The following is a 15948-nucleotide window of genomic DNA, read 5'->3' as shown; positions in this document are numbered from 1 at the left end:
TCCCGCTGTCCCAGGGGCCGCGGCCAAGGGAGGAGCAGGGAGAGGCGGGACCGCCCGCGGGCAACGCCAAACATTCACCGCGCGGGCCCGCAGACACCAAACAAACCCTGCGGCGCCCGGGAGACGCCACACACAGCGCGGGCCCGGCAGCCGCCCCGGGCCGTCCCTGCCCCCGGGCACAGCCGCCCCTCTGCGGAGCCTCCCGCGGTCGCTCCGCTGCCGGACCCCGCCGGCCCTGCTGCCTTGGCGAGGCACCCACAGCACTCACTCGGCCCTGCCGGCTGTCCCCGGCCTCGGTACACCCGGTCCCTCCCTTGTGCCCCGGAGGGTCCCCATGGCAGTCCCAAAGCGCAGGGACCGGGGAGCGCTCCTGCGCGCGGCGCTCAGAGCACAGGGCCGGCGGGGAGGAGAAAAGCGCCTCTCGCTCGCAGCCCCTCTAAAGATCACGGTGCAGCTCCCGCGCAGCCGGTGCAGACACCTGGCCTGGCTTGGCCCACCCGCCCGGCCGCCGCCGCCGCCCCGGCTCACCGCTCCTCGCAGCCCCGGCCCTGCAGCCGCACGGGCACAGCCCGGTCGAAGATCCGCTCCGCCGCCATCTTGCACTGAGCCCGCGGGGCGGGGCCGCAACATGAAGGCGCGGGGGCCGCCGGGAGCGGCGATGGCGGCGCCGGGGCCGCAGCCGGGGCGGTGCGGGCACTTCGTGCAGAGGAAGGGGCGCTACTGCAGGATGGTCCCCGCGCCGGGGAAGCGCTTCTGCGGAGAGCACGGGCAGGAGGAGGTGCGGGGCCCTTCTCCGGCCGGGGGGGCGGGCGGGCTCGGGGAGCCCCGGCGATCCCGCGGGGCCCTGGCCCGTCAGCACGGGTGGGACTGGCAGCGCCTCCGAGCCCTCGTGTGCCAAGGCACTCGGGGCAGCCCAGCAGCAACGCTGCCCTTGCGTTATATGTTTATTATTTTAGGGTCCAGTTAATTATTAAATCGTTCTCTCAGTTTCTCCATTCCGGTTAACCCACCTACCTCTGAACAGATGTTTTATGAAACTGACAGCGTTTTTGAAACGGGCACTGAATGCATGCTGAACTGTTGTCTAAAACTTTTCTAACTAGGAACAAAATGACAGAAAAAGAATTCCCTGCCCTCTTGATCCAAAACAGTGAGTACATGTAAATGCTTTCCCTATTCTTTGTCAGAGTTCACACGACAAATGCTATTACTTACTTTTCTTTCCATTTTGATTTTAGCACTGTATATGAAGACCAACTACAAAAGCATTTAAAAAAATGTAATTCAAGAGAGAAGCCAAAGCCCGTAAGTGCAGCATAAAATCAGCTCTTCCTTTCAGATTTAAGACCTTAAACATTACATCTCTGCAGAGAATTTGTTGTGCTGACAGCAGCTGTGAGCTGGACAGCACTTCTAGCAAGCACTGCACTAAGGACAACATGGAAGCTGAATAAGTACTTCCTGAAATGGAATTCACATTCTAATCTCCTCCTGTTCTGTGTCCCTTCACACTGTGGTTTGGTACAACTTTTCAGTTCTCTTAGTTACCAAAAAAAAAAAAAAAAAAAGGCTGAATTAATTTTTTTCAAAAACATACCCCAAGAATAGCCTCTCGCATTGCCACTCATTTTGGAGGCTGGGTGAGAGGTTGTCCTCGGAAAGCAGAGCTATCAGGGAGGCTCTGGGTGCTTTCAGCCAACTGCCTGGTTCCTGCAGGCCAGCAGTGAGTCACAGAAATCTGGGCAGACACTCGCAGCCAGTACTAAGGGAAGGAACAGAACACGTGTTTAAAAGCTGTTCCCAGAAAATAGATGAGGACTCCTTTATTGCCTGTCTTTCTGCCTTATTAGTATTGCACCTTCACTATTACCTGGGAAACCTTGAAGTGGTCTTTGGAATCAGTCTAGTAAGCACTGACTGCTTAAATCTTGAGAACATGTTCAATCTTGTAAAAATGTGTCAGAACACTTATTTGTGCCAGGGATTCAGGATCAGACTATAGGAAGAGAAATTACTTGGCAAATCTTACTTTGCAGTGGATACCTATTGCTACGTATCTTATGATAAAAATGCTGAAGAATGTAGTCATTTGCTTCCTGGTAATTAACAGAATCAGATTTATTTTCTTTTGATTTTTTAAAGGTCTACTTTGTTCAAGATATTAATGCAGGTTTAAAAGATGTGGCGGAAATACCAGAAAAGCAAGTGAGTACAATTATTTGTTTTAAAGTTCAGTCCTTGCATAACATGTTGCAATTTATCATATGACTGTAAAGCACTAGAAAATTTAAAAGATCTTGTATTTATAGGTGGCATTTTTTTTCCCTAAAAAGGTCGCTTTATCTTCTCTATCCAGTGAAGAGCTGCAGAACTTAATTGTCAAGTTGAAAAAAGCAAGTAATGGTGAGCTTACTTAATACTAAAATTAAGATGTTTTAAATTGAATTGATTAAATATTTCATTGTTATTTCCATTGTTAGATACCTGTAAAAATATGAGACTGTAAAAATATGTGCTATTAAACACATATGAAGTAATTATCAGGCAGACTCCAATAGCTCAGTGTTACTATGAAAAATAAACTAGATTGAATGATAAACACCAATCCTTTCGGTTTTTGTTTCCCACTCAAATATTACTACAGATACAGCTCTAATATAAACATGTGATGAGAGATTTATTCTCCTGTTTTATACAGACTGTTTTCTAGTGCTACAGATTGAGTTCATGTCACTAGTGTAACGTGTGTTCCAAACCTGGAACTCCTGAAAACTGGAACTCTTGGAAACTGGAAAGCGATACCTAAAAGTTTTGCATTTCCATGCAGGCTTGGAACTTCATCTTAAGGAAGAAATACTGTCCCACCAGGCTTTACAAGAAGCCTTAAATGACCCAAAGAATGGGGAATCTGCTTTCAAACACTTGAAGCAACAGGTACACTCACTGATTTACTAATAGCTGCAGATGGGTTTGGAGAGAAATTGTGCTGCTGTAAATTCGAGCCACTCTGTGTGTATAATGCTAAGTAATCATTTTTGATAAGACATCACAGTACACTCTGTATATATTTGCTTAGTTCACAAATAATCTTTTTATGTTTGTAGGCTTCTATTTTAGGTAACATGGAAAAACTACATTTACTTGGTCCAGGAAGATGTTTTGTTGAGTTTGGAGCTGGGCGAGGAAAGCTGTCTCATTGGGTTGATGTTGCCTTACAGAATGTTGAAAATGTGCAGTTTTTGCTTGTGGAAAGAGCAACCACAAGATTCAAGGTAGGAGGATTGTCACGTTAGCAGAGTATGATTTTCAAGCTCTTGCCATTGAAGCTGTTAGTAATCGATTTTTAAATTCAATAAATTTAAATTTCAAGCGTTCTACATTCCATACTTCACCAATAGCAAAGTTATTAGGAAAAAATCCTGGTGTTCAATATTGGAAATTCGCAGATGTTGACTTGACAGGAAAAACGTCTGGCATTAATGCCAGACCGATGTTATAATTATTAGTGGCCATCCCTACTTAATAATCTTGTTCTGTTTAAACAGGTGGATGGAAAACATCAAAGAAGAGATTCTATATTTGAGAGGCTTCAAGTTGATATTCAGCACTTATGTTTAAGTAAGTTCCTTCTTGGCTTGTGTCACTCTGAAATAGAAGCTTATTCTTAAATTTTGAATACTGGGGTTCAAGTCAGTTTGTATGTAGAATGCTTAAATGGTCTTGGTTTTGAAGATTATTCTCAGTGGTTGCTTGGATATGTTGATGCTGTGTGTATACACATATATACACACAGGCATGTGTACATATACACACATATTTTAAATGGAGATTTAAAGTTTTCTACTCTGTACACTTGTAGGACATCATTATAGGTGAGAAATACCAAAACAAGTACATTTTGAAGATTTTTTAGACCTTGCATGATTGCATTTTTTGATAAAGGTACAAGTATGCACCATCAATGCTATAGAATTTGTGGGAACACCTTTCATCAGAAAAAATATCGCCCCAACTGTAATAATACAGGTGCTGGGGTTATTGGGGATTGCATGGGGGTTTTGTTTGTTGTTTGTTTTTCCCCCTCCAGGTAAGGTACCTATTTTGGAGAAGAAAAAACTACCAGTGGTAGGAATTGGGAAGCATTTGTGTGGTGCTGCAACAGGTATGAATTACAGATGTGTGAACTGCAGAAAGTTAGGATGCTAAATCTTACACTCTGAATGGACTGATCTTCCAGCCTATCCTTTTAAGCTTTTCTTGCCCTCTAACCCTTTGTTGGTGAATATAGCAATTATATTCTAATTACCTATTGACTCCAGTGGAAAAGGATAATAGGTGTAAGGATAGTTTAGGCAGAAGTAAAGCCTTTCTTGAGCTCTATAGATTAGAACAAAGGACACTGTGTGGTGGCATGGGTCATGTATTTGTACTCTGTTGGGAGTACTTTTTTTAGCACAGTTGCCTCTGTGCTAAAATATTTGTCTTCCTAAATTTGTGTTGGCTGTCTGAATATATATCCCATGCAAACAAATAAGAATGTGTTTCTGTCATGATAATTTTAAACTAATACTTTTTCTAATGTTATATGCTTACTGTAGAGAGATATCTCAAATATAACCCCTTTCTAAGCACTGTGACAAAGATGACACAGTTAAGCATTTAAGAAGTACATGTGCATATTAAATAGATTGTGTCCTAGATATCAAACCTCTGGAGCAAATAGTTGCATGTTTTACAGGGAGGAGATTCTCCTACAATATGCCAATATTACCCAAGTATTTCAAATTCACTTCTGTAGAACAAATATTCCAGAGGATAAGCCCTGAGGAGCTCTAGAGGTCTCATAATATTAATTTAGCATTTAGAGTTTTCATGTTTTCAAAGCATACATATAATTTTTAGTTATCATTAAAATTGTTTTTCGGCTTAGTTTGTGATGTCTGATTTTATTTTTCTTTCTGGGAAGTACATTCCCAATCATGATAGAACCTGTATAAATAATGGCAGGTGTTTATGAATATTTTTTTTTGGGGGGGGGGGTATCTGTTCATTCCCAGATCTTGCTCTGAGATGCTTGGTTGAAAGTTACTCAGCTTGCTGTGGTGGAGAAAATGAAGAGCCTGCAGCAAAACGCTGTAGGACTGCTATGACAGAGGTGGCTCCTGACACTGCTGCTGAGAGTGACAGCAACACACAAGACCATAAGCCTGTAGCTGGAATTGTCATTGCTCTGTGTTGCCACCACAAGTGTGACTGGACACATTATGTAGGCAGACAGTTCTTTAAATCAGTAGGACTGGGACCAGTAGAATTCCATTATTTCCAGAGAATGAGTAGTTGGGCCACTTGTGGCATGCGAGAAACCACAAGCAAAGCCTCTACAAGTGAAGAAAGTGAAGACCAAACTAATGACACAGAAGAACATGAGCAAACATTCAGCACAGCAGAGAGTGGCTCTGATACATGGCAAGGGTATGTAATTTTTTTTTTCTAGCAAATGGGCTCCAGCAGAAAAGCAAAATTATGTATAGTGGCACATTAAATTGTTTTGGGTCCTCAAAGGGACTCATTTTGCAGAAACATTTTAATTACTAAACTTACAGAAATACTTGACTTTAAAAATACAGTTTTTATGGATGCACATTGCAAAATATATCAACAGTCACGGTTGCCTTACTGAAATGAACTTACAGTGATTTCAGTAGTTTCTCTAAGCTTCACTACTAATGTTAACTAACAAAACTATTCCTCTGACAGAAGTTGTTCATTCTTTTTCTCCCTTTTATGACACCAGGATACTTACTGTTGAAGAGCGGAAGGAGATAGGGTGCCTCTGTAAACGGCTGATTGATCACGGACGGATTGAATATTTACAACAACAAGGATACAAGGCTGCACTACAGTATTATACAGAGTCTGCTGTGTCCCTGGAGAATGTCCTGTTGACAGCTGTCCCAAGTCCATCTTTGATAACAGAGCCAACTACACGACAGGAGATAGATTTGGACTGGTTAGGTGAAAAAAAACCCTAAAAAACTTATCTGGAATTTTTTAAAAAGCTAATTCAGTCTTTACAAAAAAACCTGTTTAGTCTTTCCTGTACCCAGGAAAAGGTCTTGTATTTCCCAGTTTCACTGGGAATTACACATATGCAAACCAGTTCCCATCAGTGGAAAAATAAAATCTCTAAGAATATTTGACACCTGTTGTAGGCCTCTTTGCTGGGAAGAAGTATACTTGGTATTGTCTTCCATTCTCAGTTACATTCTCTATTCATTAGGATTTATGATAGCAGGAGGATCAGAAGTACAACTTTCCAGATTTCCTGAAAGACAGGTGAAAATAAGACAGGAAATAACATACTTTATTTTCACTTTAAAGTTCAGGATAGCTCTGTATTTCCTCTTAAATTATTTAAGTAGACCAAGGTTCTTTCATCAGCCTGTGCTGCTAGGGGAATCTATTAAGGAAGAAAACTAACTCATAAACTGTCTTCTTGATGTATTTTTGCTAATTTGATTATTCATTCATGAAATATTGATAAGAAAAAAGCTAGCCTAGTGTTCTAAATCAAGAGAACTTCATTAATTTTTTAAGCCTTCACAAAATACAGAATGAAGATCAGAGAGAACATTTTATATCTGCAATGAAGTGCTCTCTGCAAGAAGCAGCTGCCACCTGTACATCTGTTCAGAAGTGTTTATTTTGGCTTCCTACTGCAGCATTTAAACTGTTACCTTTGAGGCTACGAACAGCAAGTTTTTGTCATAGTGTTTTTGAAATGGGAATAAACTGTGAGGCTGTTTTGTTTAGGTGACTGATTGTGTCAGGGAAAGCAAGTTGTGAGAAACATCTGTTTATCAGGTGTTGATACTTCATTGCTAGAAGATGTATGTTGGGAACATAAGCATCTCTTCCTTATTCCTTCTTTGGTAGTACCATCTGGACAACATCCAAAAATAGGAAAAGTTGAGCTTCCTGAGATAAATGGTGCTGTAAGACCCACACTATGTAAACTGATTAAATTACAAATACAAAAGACAGCTTCTACTTATCCCAGCTGTAGGTAACTCAAGCACTTTTATTCCAATGTTCCATGGTTCCTGTCTGTTCCTACCAGAATATATGCTGTTTAGGTGAAGACCTACTGTGCCAACTCCTGATAAAAGTGCCCCCTGCCCTCAGTAAAAATTGGTTTACAGATTTTTTTGGAAAATGTTATTCATTTATTAAGAAGACTATTCATATTTCATTTGTGTACATATCCTAGATTTTATTTATCCAGTTTGTCCTTCCCTTTTTCACTGTATTCCAGAGATCAGAATTAATAAAAGAGTCATACCTGTGTTCTTGAGGGACTCCTGGATATACATGTGCATGAAGTCAATGCCAAACATTTCCCGTTGCTCCTCCTCTTCTGTATCCTCACACGGAGGGAGTGTTACCTCTAGCTCCAGTGGATTGTCTCTGAAGTTGACAAATCTGACAATTTACCAGAAAAGGTTACTCTTGCAATCAGTTTTGTCCAGAGAAAACAATTCTTTTGAAACTGAGTTAAGATTTCTTAATCAGTAGTTTGAGCAAAACGAAATAAGCCTTTTATTATACTAAACCCACCCCTCTATCAATAGTATTAAGTAAGCTAAGAAAACACTTTTTCAGTGGCAAAGTTCTACTTTTTGCCATTTTTATGCCTGTTACATATTTTTCTCCAAGCTTTTGGCTTTAGAGAGTGATATAAAAGACCAATTATAGGGAGGGCATGAGGACATTATGGAAATGAGAAAATGTATTATGGCCTATTTTTTCATTTGGAACTGTAGCTATGATTGTTTACTTCTTTATATAGGTTTCACTACACAAAAGTTGTTTGACCAGATCCTCAACTGCTGTGAATCTGTGCAACTATGCTGATTTATATGGTATTGTGTCCATCTGTACCACTGTGATCATGCCTTTTCTTTTCCTCTTCCTTAGTATCATTCTATGCTATACAACTCAAAGAAGGCTTTAAAACTTATCTTCTAGTACTTCTATTTATATTTCTGTTGCTTTTACTTACCTCAGATTTGTCATATCCTTCATACTGGCTGGAATATCCTTAAGTTTGTTGTTGCTAAGAACAAGAGTACTAAGATTTTTCAGATTACAAATGGTTTCTGGCAAAGAGTTTATCTCATTCCTTTGGAGCCATAAAGTGTGGAGATTTTCCATTCTGAAAAACAGGTATTTGTGCACTCAATCAAGATTTAGAAAATTAATCTCATCAATCATTAGTATAAATACTTTTTCAGCCACATAAAGGACTCTTATAATGCAACAAGTCTCTAAGGAAACCCCTATCCAAGATAATCACCTAATCTCTGTTTGAAAATGTCATTGGCAATAAATATTTAACCTTATATTGTTAATTGAACTGATTATTCCAGCTCAGCCAAAACATCACTTCAGGGCTGACAAAATCTTGAGTTTGCAGTGAAGTTAACATAAAAATTATCTTCTGAAGTAGCATTTAATAGTTAGAATCTCAATGCAATGGAATTGAGACTAAGATGAGCTTTAAGTTTTATTTACCTGTCAATTGTATCAGGAAGCTCCTGGAGTTTATTTCCCCCCATATCTAACCATTCTAGATGTGGCATGTTGAGAAGAGCTGAAGGGATGGTAGTAAACTGATTCATGCACAAATCTATGTGTGAAAGCTTCTTTAAATCACTGAGCTGAAAAGAAGCAAAGATTTAATGCAAGTCTGTGTAGCTGTTGCAGCATTACAGCAGTGCTCTAACAATGTTAACAAACATCACAACACTTTTTGGAGCTAGTTAACACAGAATGGTTTCTGAGCTACATGAGCTCTGGTATTATCTAACAGTTACAGTTCTCACCTGGAAGGTAGGTAGGTTTGAAACTGGTCGGGCAGAAGAACTTTACCTCAGCAGTAGCAAGTGCCTGAAGTGCTGAGAGGCTGAAAGTCATGACTACAATGCATGTGTGCAATAAGCCTCATGGAGAAAGAGAATTTTAAAGACAGCACTGTCCTTAATATGTCATACTCTTTGCAATATGACATTTTTCATTAGTCAGATATTTAGATTTTCATGCATCAAATTGCATGGACTGTATTTTAGAGTGGACCTTCACACGTTCCATGCTGTGAAGTCTACTAACATTCTAAAAATGCAATATAGTGTCATTCAGTATTGTAGCACCTGAGTCCTTTGGTGAATCCTGCCTTCAGGCGCTGTTACAATGTTCAAGGGATACAAAGATAATTTATAGCAGATCTGCTCCAGCTGTCTAAACACTGAATGCCACTCAAGTACATACAACCAAAGTTTCACAGCAATCACATCACCATGGTCTCGACAGGACAGAACTATGAATTTGCTATGAGCTGTTAACTTAAAAGCCATCACTTTACATTACACCATGTAACCTGTATCCATGTAGATTTTGTAAATCCTGGATTTTGGTTGATAGTGCCTATTTCCATTTGAAGATCTGATGTTGGGTATCACTATCTGGATTCACTCAATTTTGCAAGGCACTGATTGCTGTCAACCATTGCCCCTAATGTGTTTTTAACTAAATTAAAACAAGTGTGTATGGTTACATACCTTTCATCTTTATCTAAGAGACTAATAGTTAGAGATGCAGGTTTCTCTCACATGTAGGTCAGTTCAAATTAAAGCTCAGTAGCAGGTGAGCAGTGGCTTTTATTCCCTCATAATTGCTTTCAATATTTGAGAACAACAATTGTTCAACTCCACACATAGGCAGTTGTGTAAATCACACAAACTGTTTTCAGAGCTAGTTGTTCTGGTCAAGATGCTTACAGCTGTGTCCTGGCATATGGCATGAATTTCTGCTCTCAACCATAAAAGAGAACTTCTCTCTGCTAAGGCATCAGATTCTCAGTGGGGTAAATCAGTGAAGACATTCAGCCTAAGCAGACTGACATGAAGTGTATCACTGCCCTATATGCACTGCCAAGCCATTTATCTGGACAAAATAAAGACTGGCTCCTTCAGCTACTCGGGTATGCCTTTCTCATGAGGCTTCAGTTTGACTAGTCATAGAAATGCTGTTCACATCAGCGTTTCTGTGGATTAGTTGTGAAATCAGAGCATCAAAACAAATCTGAAAACATGAAGTGCAACCTTTAATGATAATTGGGTTTGGATAATTTCAAAAAATTATGCAATAAACCAAAAGAAAACAGTCTGTCCAAACCTGAGGAGGAAGGTCACAGATACTCCTGTTGACAGCCAGTTCTAATCTTTCCAGACTGACACAGTTACTTATTTCCTTCGGAACCGACTTGATTCTGTTGTAGCTGAGAAGCAGCTCCTGGAGGCTGGTCAGCTGGCCTGAGAGCACAAATGAGACATAAGGAATGCTCTCGTTCATTCTATTTGAAGTACAATATTAGTTGTTTTGTCTTATCCTGTAACTGTTGTTCTCACAAATTTAAAAAAAAAAAATCACTGAAATGCAAATGGTAGGACTTCAGGACTCTTTAGTACACAGCTGCATTCTAAAACCCCCAAAATAAAATATTATGAATAGGCTACTCATGCTGTGGACTCAGAACATGAAGCCTGCTTTTCAATATCACTTTTCTAGCTGCATTCTGATGTCTAGTCCCTGCGGTGCTTGCAGACTTTTTTTTTCCATGGGAAGCTTTCATAAAGATACGTCTCTTCCATCCAGTCATTTTTTAAATTTGTAAGTAATCTGTGGTTTAGAGATCTCTATCTCAGTCTCAGATTTAAATCATCTGTTTTCTAACTAACCAACAGGATTCTTAGGCAAAGGGCACAAAAATGGCACATTTGTCCAATTTTCTTGGAAAAGCAGCTTAAAAGAAAGCACAGCTCACCAATTTCTTTAGGTACACTTTCAATTGAGTTCCGGGATAGATCCAGAACAACAAGACTCTGAAATCTTCCAATAAATTGAGGGATTTTCTGCAGACTAGTTCTATGGAGCTGCCATTCCTGGAGATGGGCTAGTTTCAATAAGCATGAAGGTAGTGTCTAAGAGAAGAAATATGAACCAGAAGAAATTCAGCTTAGTATACAAGAAGAATACAGGCTGAGGTAGAAATCTGATTTGAAACACAGTCTTTCATTCTTCTTAAGCTATACTGTAATATGCAGGTTACAAAATGAATCCTTGAAATTGATTTCTAAAACATGCTAAAAGTAGGAAGCATAACTGATACAATTTCAATATCATATATATTAGGAAAAGGTCTATATTTTATAAGGGTTTATATCAATACATTAGGAAAAGGTTCTTCCTTCAAGAGGGTGGTTGGGCACTGGAACAGGCTCTCCAGGGAAGTGGTTACAGCACCAAGCCTGACAGAGTTCAAGGAGAGTTCAGACAACACATGGTGGGATTCTTGGGCTGTCCTGTGCAGGGCCAGGAGCTGGAATCTATGATCCTTGTGGCCCCTTCCAACTCAAGATATTCCATGATCCCAAAATGAACACCACTGTGGGCTGTCATTGTGATCACAGATTTAGCCTGCCCCCTTTTTGCTCCCAGTATTTACACACCCGCACTACTGTCATTGCTTGACAAGTCTGAGCCTGGCTTTGGTTGGTTGGTTTCTTTATTTTTCTTTAAACAAAGCCAATATAACTGAAGATGAAACTGCTCTAAATAGATTTCTGCACACAGAGGGAGATTTAAATTCTGTTTCATAGTCTATTAAGAAAAACAGTGAGCAGCTGAGAGTAAAAGAGCTGAGGGACAGAAGAACTACAATGTATGCAAGGAGTCCCAAACAAGGAACACTGGCCTATGGACCACCAGGCTATTGCTGGTCTGGCTCTCTCACTGCCTCAGCACGGTCTAATTCTCACCACTTCACAGGAACTGCTATCTGCATCTCTCTGTGGCTCAGAGGTCTGTGAGCTTCCACTCTGCCATTATAAGCAGTTAGTGGCTTACCCCCCATGCACGAGAAACAACAATAATAGTGTTCTGGGAATGTACTGGCTTATTTTCACTCTTAGAAAATAATTAGTGGTAAAGAATATTTTCAGGCACCTAAACAACAGATGGTTTTCACTTTGATACACTTCAGTAGTTCTGGTGTGTTAATGTTAAATGAGGAACATTACAAATGAAACTTGTAATTTGGAATGCAAATAATTTCAGATGCAGAAAAGCCTTTTAGGCTATATTTTTTCCTAAGAGTAATGCTTAATATTCATGATAAAAAAAAAACCAACTTGCTTTTACACTCACAACATGTCCCACTTCACTATTAGCAAAGCACACAGTGAGTACTTAACAAAAATGGTACAACTCCATAAGTGTAAAGTTGTAAATAGTAGTTTTCTAATGCATCAGTCATTCAACCCAACAACATGCAACACTACCTACCTTCCATTCTTCTTCCTCTATCCTTAAAATTGCTCTCCCACCTTCATTGATAACTCTTTCTTTGAGCTTTGCCAAAGCAGCTCTCTCCTCCCAGACAAGCAGTAGCCTACAAGGGAAAGACCTGTCAGTTGTGCAAACAGTGAATACAGACCATAATTACTATCCTATCTATTTTCTGGAAAAAGACAATAGCCTTTTTGGATGTCAAATGTTAATTATACCTGGATGCTAAATATACTATCAATTTGAGGGAAGACAAGCAATTAATGTTCAGTTGAGGTAATTCTATATATAGGAATTCTACTTGACAGTTCTTCAAATTTACATTCAGAAGGAGGACATAACTTAATTCACTTTCAACATGTTGCAGCAGGGCAACAGAATATAAAGTCATGTGGAACTAAGTTCCAAAGCTTTAATTTTGAGGCAGTCTCCTAAAAGGAAAGCCTGCCATTACACCGAATGTAAGTTCAACAAAACAAGGTCAATCACAAGAGATTCTTTTAGCTTGATTTCCAAAGAGGACTTCAACAAGAACTATGACAATTAGGCTAATTCTCTTTCTTTCTGCTTGTATTTTCCATTAGTAGCTTTTGAATTTGTTATTCCATTTCGGACATGTGCTGAATCAGGAAGAGGTCTAAAGACAGAATGCTAAATTTTTTAAATTTAAATTGCTCTCCAGACAGAAAACTAAGTGACCCCATTAATGCCTCTGGGGAGAAGAAAACGTAACAAATCTCCAGGGGTTAGAGTATCCACACAGTTATTTTAGTATCTGACTTCAGGGGATTTAGTCTATATATTAATATTTTTATCACAGACAGAGTTCTTGGTTTGACCAGACCATATTGCTAGATTCTAACCACTGGGAATTCTGCTGGAGTAACAGGAAAAGAATTAGACTCTGGATGAGTTTGAAAAGATTAATTACAGTCTTCTGAAATGCAACACATAGTCCAGTTTTTCACATACTTAAAGATCTAAATTTACCTACCTTCCCGCAGACCTCTGCCTGAATTCCTTTTCTTTCTGTAATTCTTCATTTATCTTGTGTATTCTCACTTCCCAGAGTGTCTTCACAGCAGTGAACGTGCCAAGGCAAACTGCAGTTTCAGCCATGGTCCTTCACATGTTCAGACGCAGCCGCAGGAATCTGAGAGAACGCATCAGCCCATGGACCAGTCACCACATGGGGACAGTGATGTCAGAACTAAAGCCCTGCAATACCCACTCCACTGTGTTACTACATGCAGTTAATGTATAGAATAAACAGTATTTTACCATCTGCTTTCTCTTTACAAAAATAATAGCACCTAGCGAAATTTTCTTGTAGTAAGAAACGGTATTCTTGCAGTGTCTGTATTCTTATTCAGCTTCTCTCGGCTCCTTCCAATGGTAGGCTGAGTTCTCACCGTCATTATTAATGCAGATTTGAGCATTCATTCCCATCCCAGGAAGAAACTAAGTGTTGCCTGCAATTTAAGGCAGTTAAATTCTGATAGCTGCATCCTGGCAGCTACCTGATAAAAGCACTTGTAACTTAAGGAGTTTTGCACTTTACAAAAACTGAACTGTTCCTGGAAATAAATTAGTAGACTTTATTTGCATTAATTTTCTTCATAATTTAACTCATTATAATGCATTTTATAGTTAGTAATGTGTCAGCTTTAAGAAAAGGCTTTTAAATTTTTCTGATTTGTTTGAATCTTCCTGTAGCCCTGCTGAGTGTCAGGATCCACATTTAAAATTAAATTCAGTTGAAAGTTTTGAAGTCATCTATCTCTTAGGGAGATAATTAAGACATAGTTTTCTGAAAAGCAGCAAAGTAGGATACTCAGTCATCTTAATCAGTGCATCACTCTAAAACTCATTCTTATTGCCATTACTGTAGTCACTTGGGGAAAGGGTTTGTCTTTTAGAACCAATCTTTTCTACTATATTTATTCCATTATAATTTTGTGTGACCTGGACAAGCTACAACTGCTTAGTAAACATTTTTGTGTTCAAACTGTCAATCATTTTATTTGCTTACTATGTCTTTTGTTAACATACTTATTTGTAAAGCATGATTATACTGAAATAATTTAATTAAAAATGTGTAGACAAATAAAATGTAAAATATCAAGATTGCTTCCTGTTGTAAAAACAACATACAAATCAAATTATAATGCTTGAGTAAATAAGAATCTGGTCCAATACATTAATATTTAGGATTCTTAATTGTTCTCTGTTAAGGAAAAATGTCAGGATTTGACAAGTGACACAAATGGCAACCACAGTGTGGCACAGTGCAGTCTGGCATGTGGGTTCCAAAAGCATTGAATTTTTTCCTGTGAAGAGAGGACTGTATCCTCTTTCCCTCCCCCACATAATTGTGAGCACATTTGCTAGTTTGAAGGACTAACTTCTCTCTCAGTCCTCAGAGTAATTACCCTTCCCAGTCCTCATCCCAGTATGCAACAGTAATGCTATATATGCATGAGGTCTTTTGCTCCAGTTAGTGGTTACAATTTAAATTGCCTGATTTTTTCAGGATTAAATTTCTACTGAGATCAAGTGATTGAACTAATTTATAACTTCTTGTTTAGAGATTTTTTTTTTTTAACTACAAGCCCTTTTAGGTGGAAAACTAGAAATCCTTTTATATAAACTGTGCAGAAAAGGGATATTTGTTAATATTTACTACTTACCCAGTATCGTACTTCACAGTCAAAACAATACTTGTTTTTAGTAAAGCTTACTCTGGGCAACTCCCTTTTGCTGTGGAAAGCGTATTATTCAATAAGTGCTGCTTCAGAACCATGAAATATGAAAGGGACTAAATATATATGACTTTATTTTCAGAATGATTTTATTATATAACAGGACTACCATCAAAAGCTTCTTGTTCTTAGATCTTATTATTTGTCAAGAAAATAAACCCCACAATAATCATGCCATCACAGCCAACACTTCAGGAGTGAATTCCCAACCGCAGGTCTAAAACAACTGCAAATTTACTCCCAAGTAACCAGATCTCCTTACAACATCACCCCCAGGCATCAGAAAGAATTTAACAACAACTTACCTCAATTATTTGGTGTTTTCAAGGATTTTCTGTGACTCATTGCTTTCTGGACAAGAGCAGAGATATATTACAAATCTTGTCTGTATTACCAAAACCATTTAGAACTCTCACACTCCAATGTCAGTCTAGTTCTAATTTTAACCTATGCTGAGAATAGAAGGCATCACATGAGGCACTTCTGCAACCTCTCCCAAGCATTTACCACTGTAAAGCCTTCCCAGTTTGCTGAGCATGACTGGGCACCCCTGAACTCCAGGACTCCTGCTTACAAAAGTTACAAATTATGAAAAAGAAGAACAAAGGAGTAATTGTTATTCTCTACAATGAGCTCATACTGAATATAAAATAAGATTAAAAAAGGCTAGTTTTGAAGTGAAAATGACAACTACTTGCTTACTATAATAATGTTTCTCTCCAAGATAACTGAGTTTTAAAGTGCTAATAAACAGCAACACAGACTGAATAGACTAGAAAAA

At 39.2% G+C, this 15948-nt stretch overlaps 3 protein-coding genes across 4 annotated transcripts in view; 1 reads left to right on the top strand and 2 right to left on the bottom strand.

The window, feature by feature from the left end:
* SASS6 (SAS-6 centriolar assembly protein) overlaps positions 1-628 on the bottom strand; it is a 13930-nt gene extending 13302 nt beyond the window's left edge. The window contains exon 1 of the mRNA XM_027892354.1: positions 529-628. Within this exon, the coding sequence (XP_027748155.1) occupies positions 529-596 (68 nt within the window). The 5' untranslated portion in view covers positions 597-628. The remainder of the gene's footprint in view (positions 1-528) is intronic.
* Positions 629-655: 27 nt separating this feature from the next.
* TRMT13 (tRNA methyltransferase 13 homolog) lies at positions 656-6195 on the top strand. Its single transcript, XM_027892352.1, has 11 exons — positions 656-778; positions 1104-1150; positions 1239-1305; positions 2143-2205; positions 2334-2403; positions 2828-2934; positions 3105-3272; positions 3546-3618; positions 4088-4162; positions 5058-5472; positions 5795-6195. Exons 1-11 carry the CDS (start codon positions 659-661, stop codon positions 6030-6032), a joined length of 1443 nt encoding a protein of 480 aa, XP_027748153.1. The 5' UTR covers positions 656-658; the 3' UTR covers positions 6033-6195.
* Positions 6196-6253: 58 nt separating this feature from the next.
* Positions 6254-15518, bottom strand: LRRC39 (leucine rich repeat containing 39). Of its 2 annotated transcripts, none has more exons than XM_027892350.1 (9): positions 15473-15518; positions 13400-13558; positions 12403-12508; positions 10883-11039; positions 10234-10370; positions 8575-8720; positions 8063-8215; positions 7343-7482; positions 6254-6325 (listed from the first exon to the last, which is right to left on the bottom strand). In XM_027892350.1, the coding sequence occupies exons 2-9, from the start codon at positions 13522-13524 to the stop codon at positions 6270-6272; spliced, it is 1020 nt and encodes a 339-aa protein (XP_027748151.1). In that variant the 5' UTR covers positions 13525-13558; positions 15473-15518; the 3' UTR covers positions 6254-6269. The 2 variants fall into 2 exon arrangements, with proteins under 2 accessions (XP_027748151.1, XP_027748152.1); XM_027892351.1 differs by lacking the exon at positions 15473-15518 and adding an exon at positions 13878-13972.
* Between the last annotated feature and the right edge of the window lie 430 nt (positions 15519-15948).

This window comes from Empidonax traillii, unplaced genomic scaffold, assembly GCF_003031625.1.
Source record: "Empidonax traillii isolate 1590-97213 ecotype Southwest subspecies unplaced genomic scaffold, ASM303162v1 scaffold347:size1123457, whole genome shotgun sequence".
NCBI classification, from domain to species: Eukaryota; Metazoa; Chordata; class Aves; order Passeriformes; family Tyrannidae; genus Empidonax; species Empidonax traillii.
The sequence above is the reverse complement of the archived record's forward strand: the minus strand, read 5'-3'. Positions and strand labels throughout refer to the sequence as shown.

Coding starts and splice junctions, on each gene's coding strand:
- LRRC39 (XM_027892350.1), bottom strand. CDS start 13,524: ATGGCTGAAACTGCAGTTTGCCTTGGCACGTTCACTGCTGTGAAGACA. Junction 8,721..10,233: donor TCTGTGACCTTCCTCCTCAG/GTTTGGACAGAC, acceptor GCTTCTTTTCAG/CTCAGTGATTTAAAGAAGCT. Junction 8,216..8,574: donor CTTCCTGATACAATTGACAG/GTAAATAAAACT, acceptor CCTGTTTTTCAG/AATGGAAAATCTCCACACTT.
- TRMT13 (XM_027892352.1), top strand. CDS start 659: ATGGCGGCGCCGGGGCCGCAGCCGGGGCGGTGCGGGCACTTCGTGCAG. Junction 3,273..3,545: donor GAGCAACCACAAGATTCAAG/GTAGGAGGATTG, acceptor CTGTTTAAACAG/GTGGATGGAAAACATCAAAG. Junction 4,163..5,057: donor TTTGTGTGGTGCTGCAACAG/GTATGAATTACA, acceptor GTTCATTCCCAG/ATCTTGCTCTGAGATGCTTG.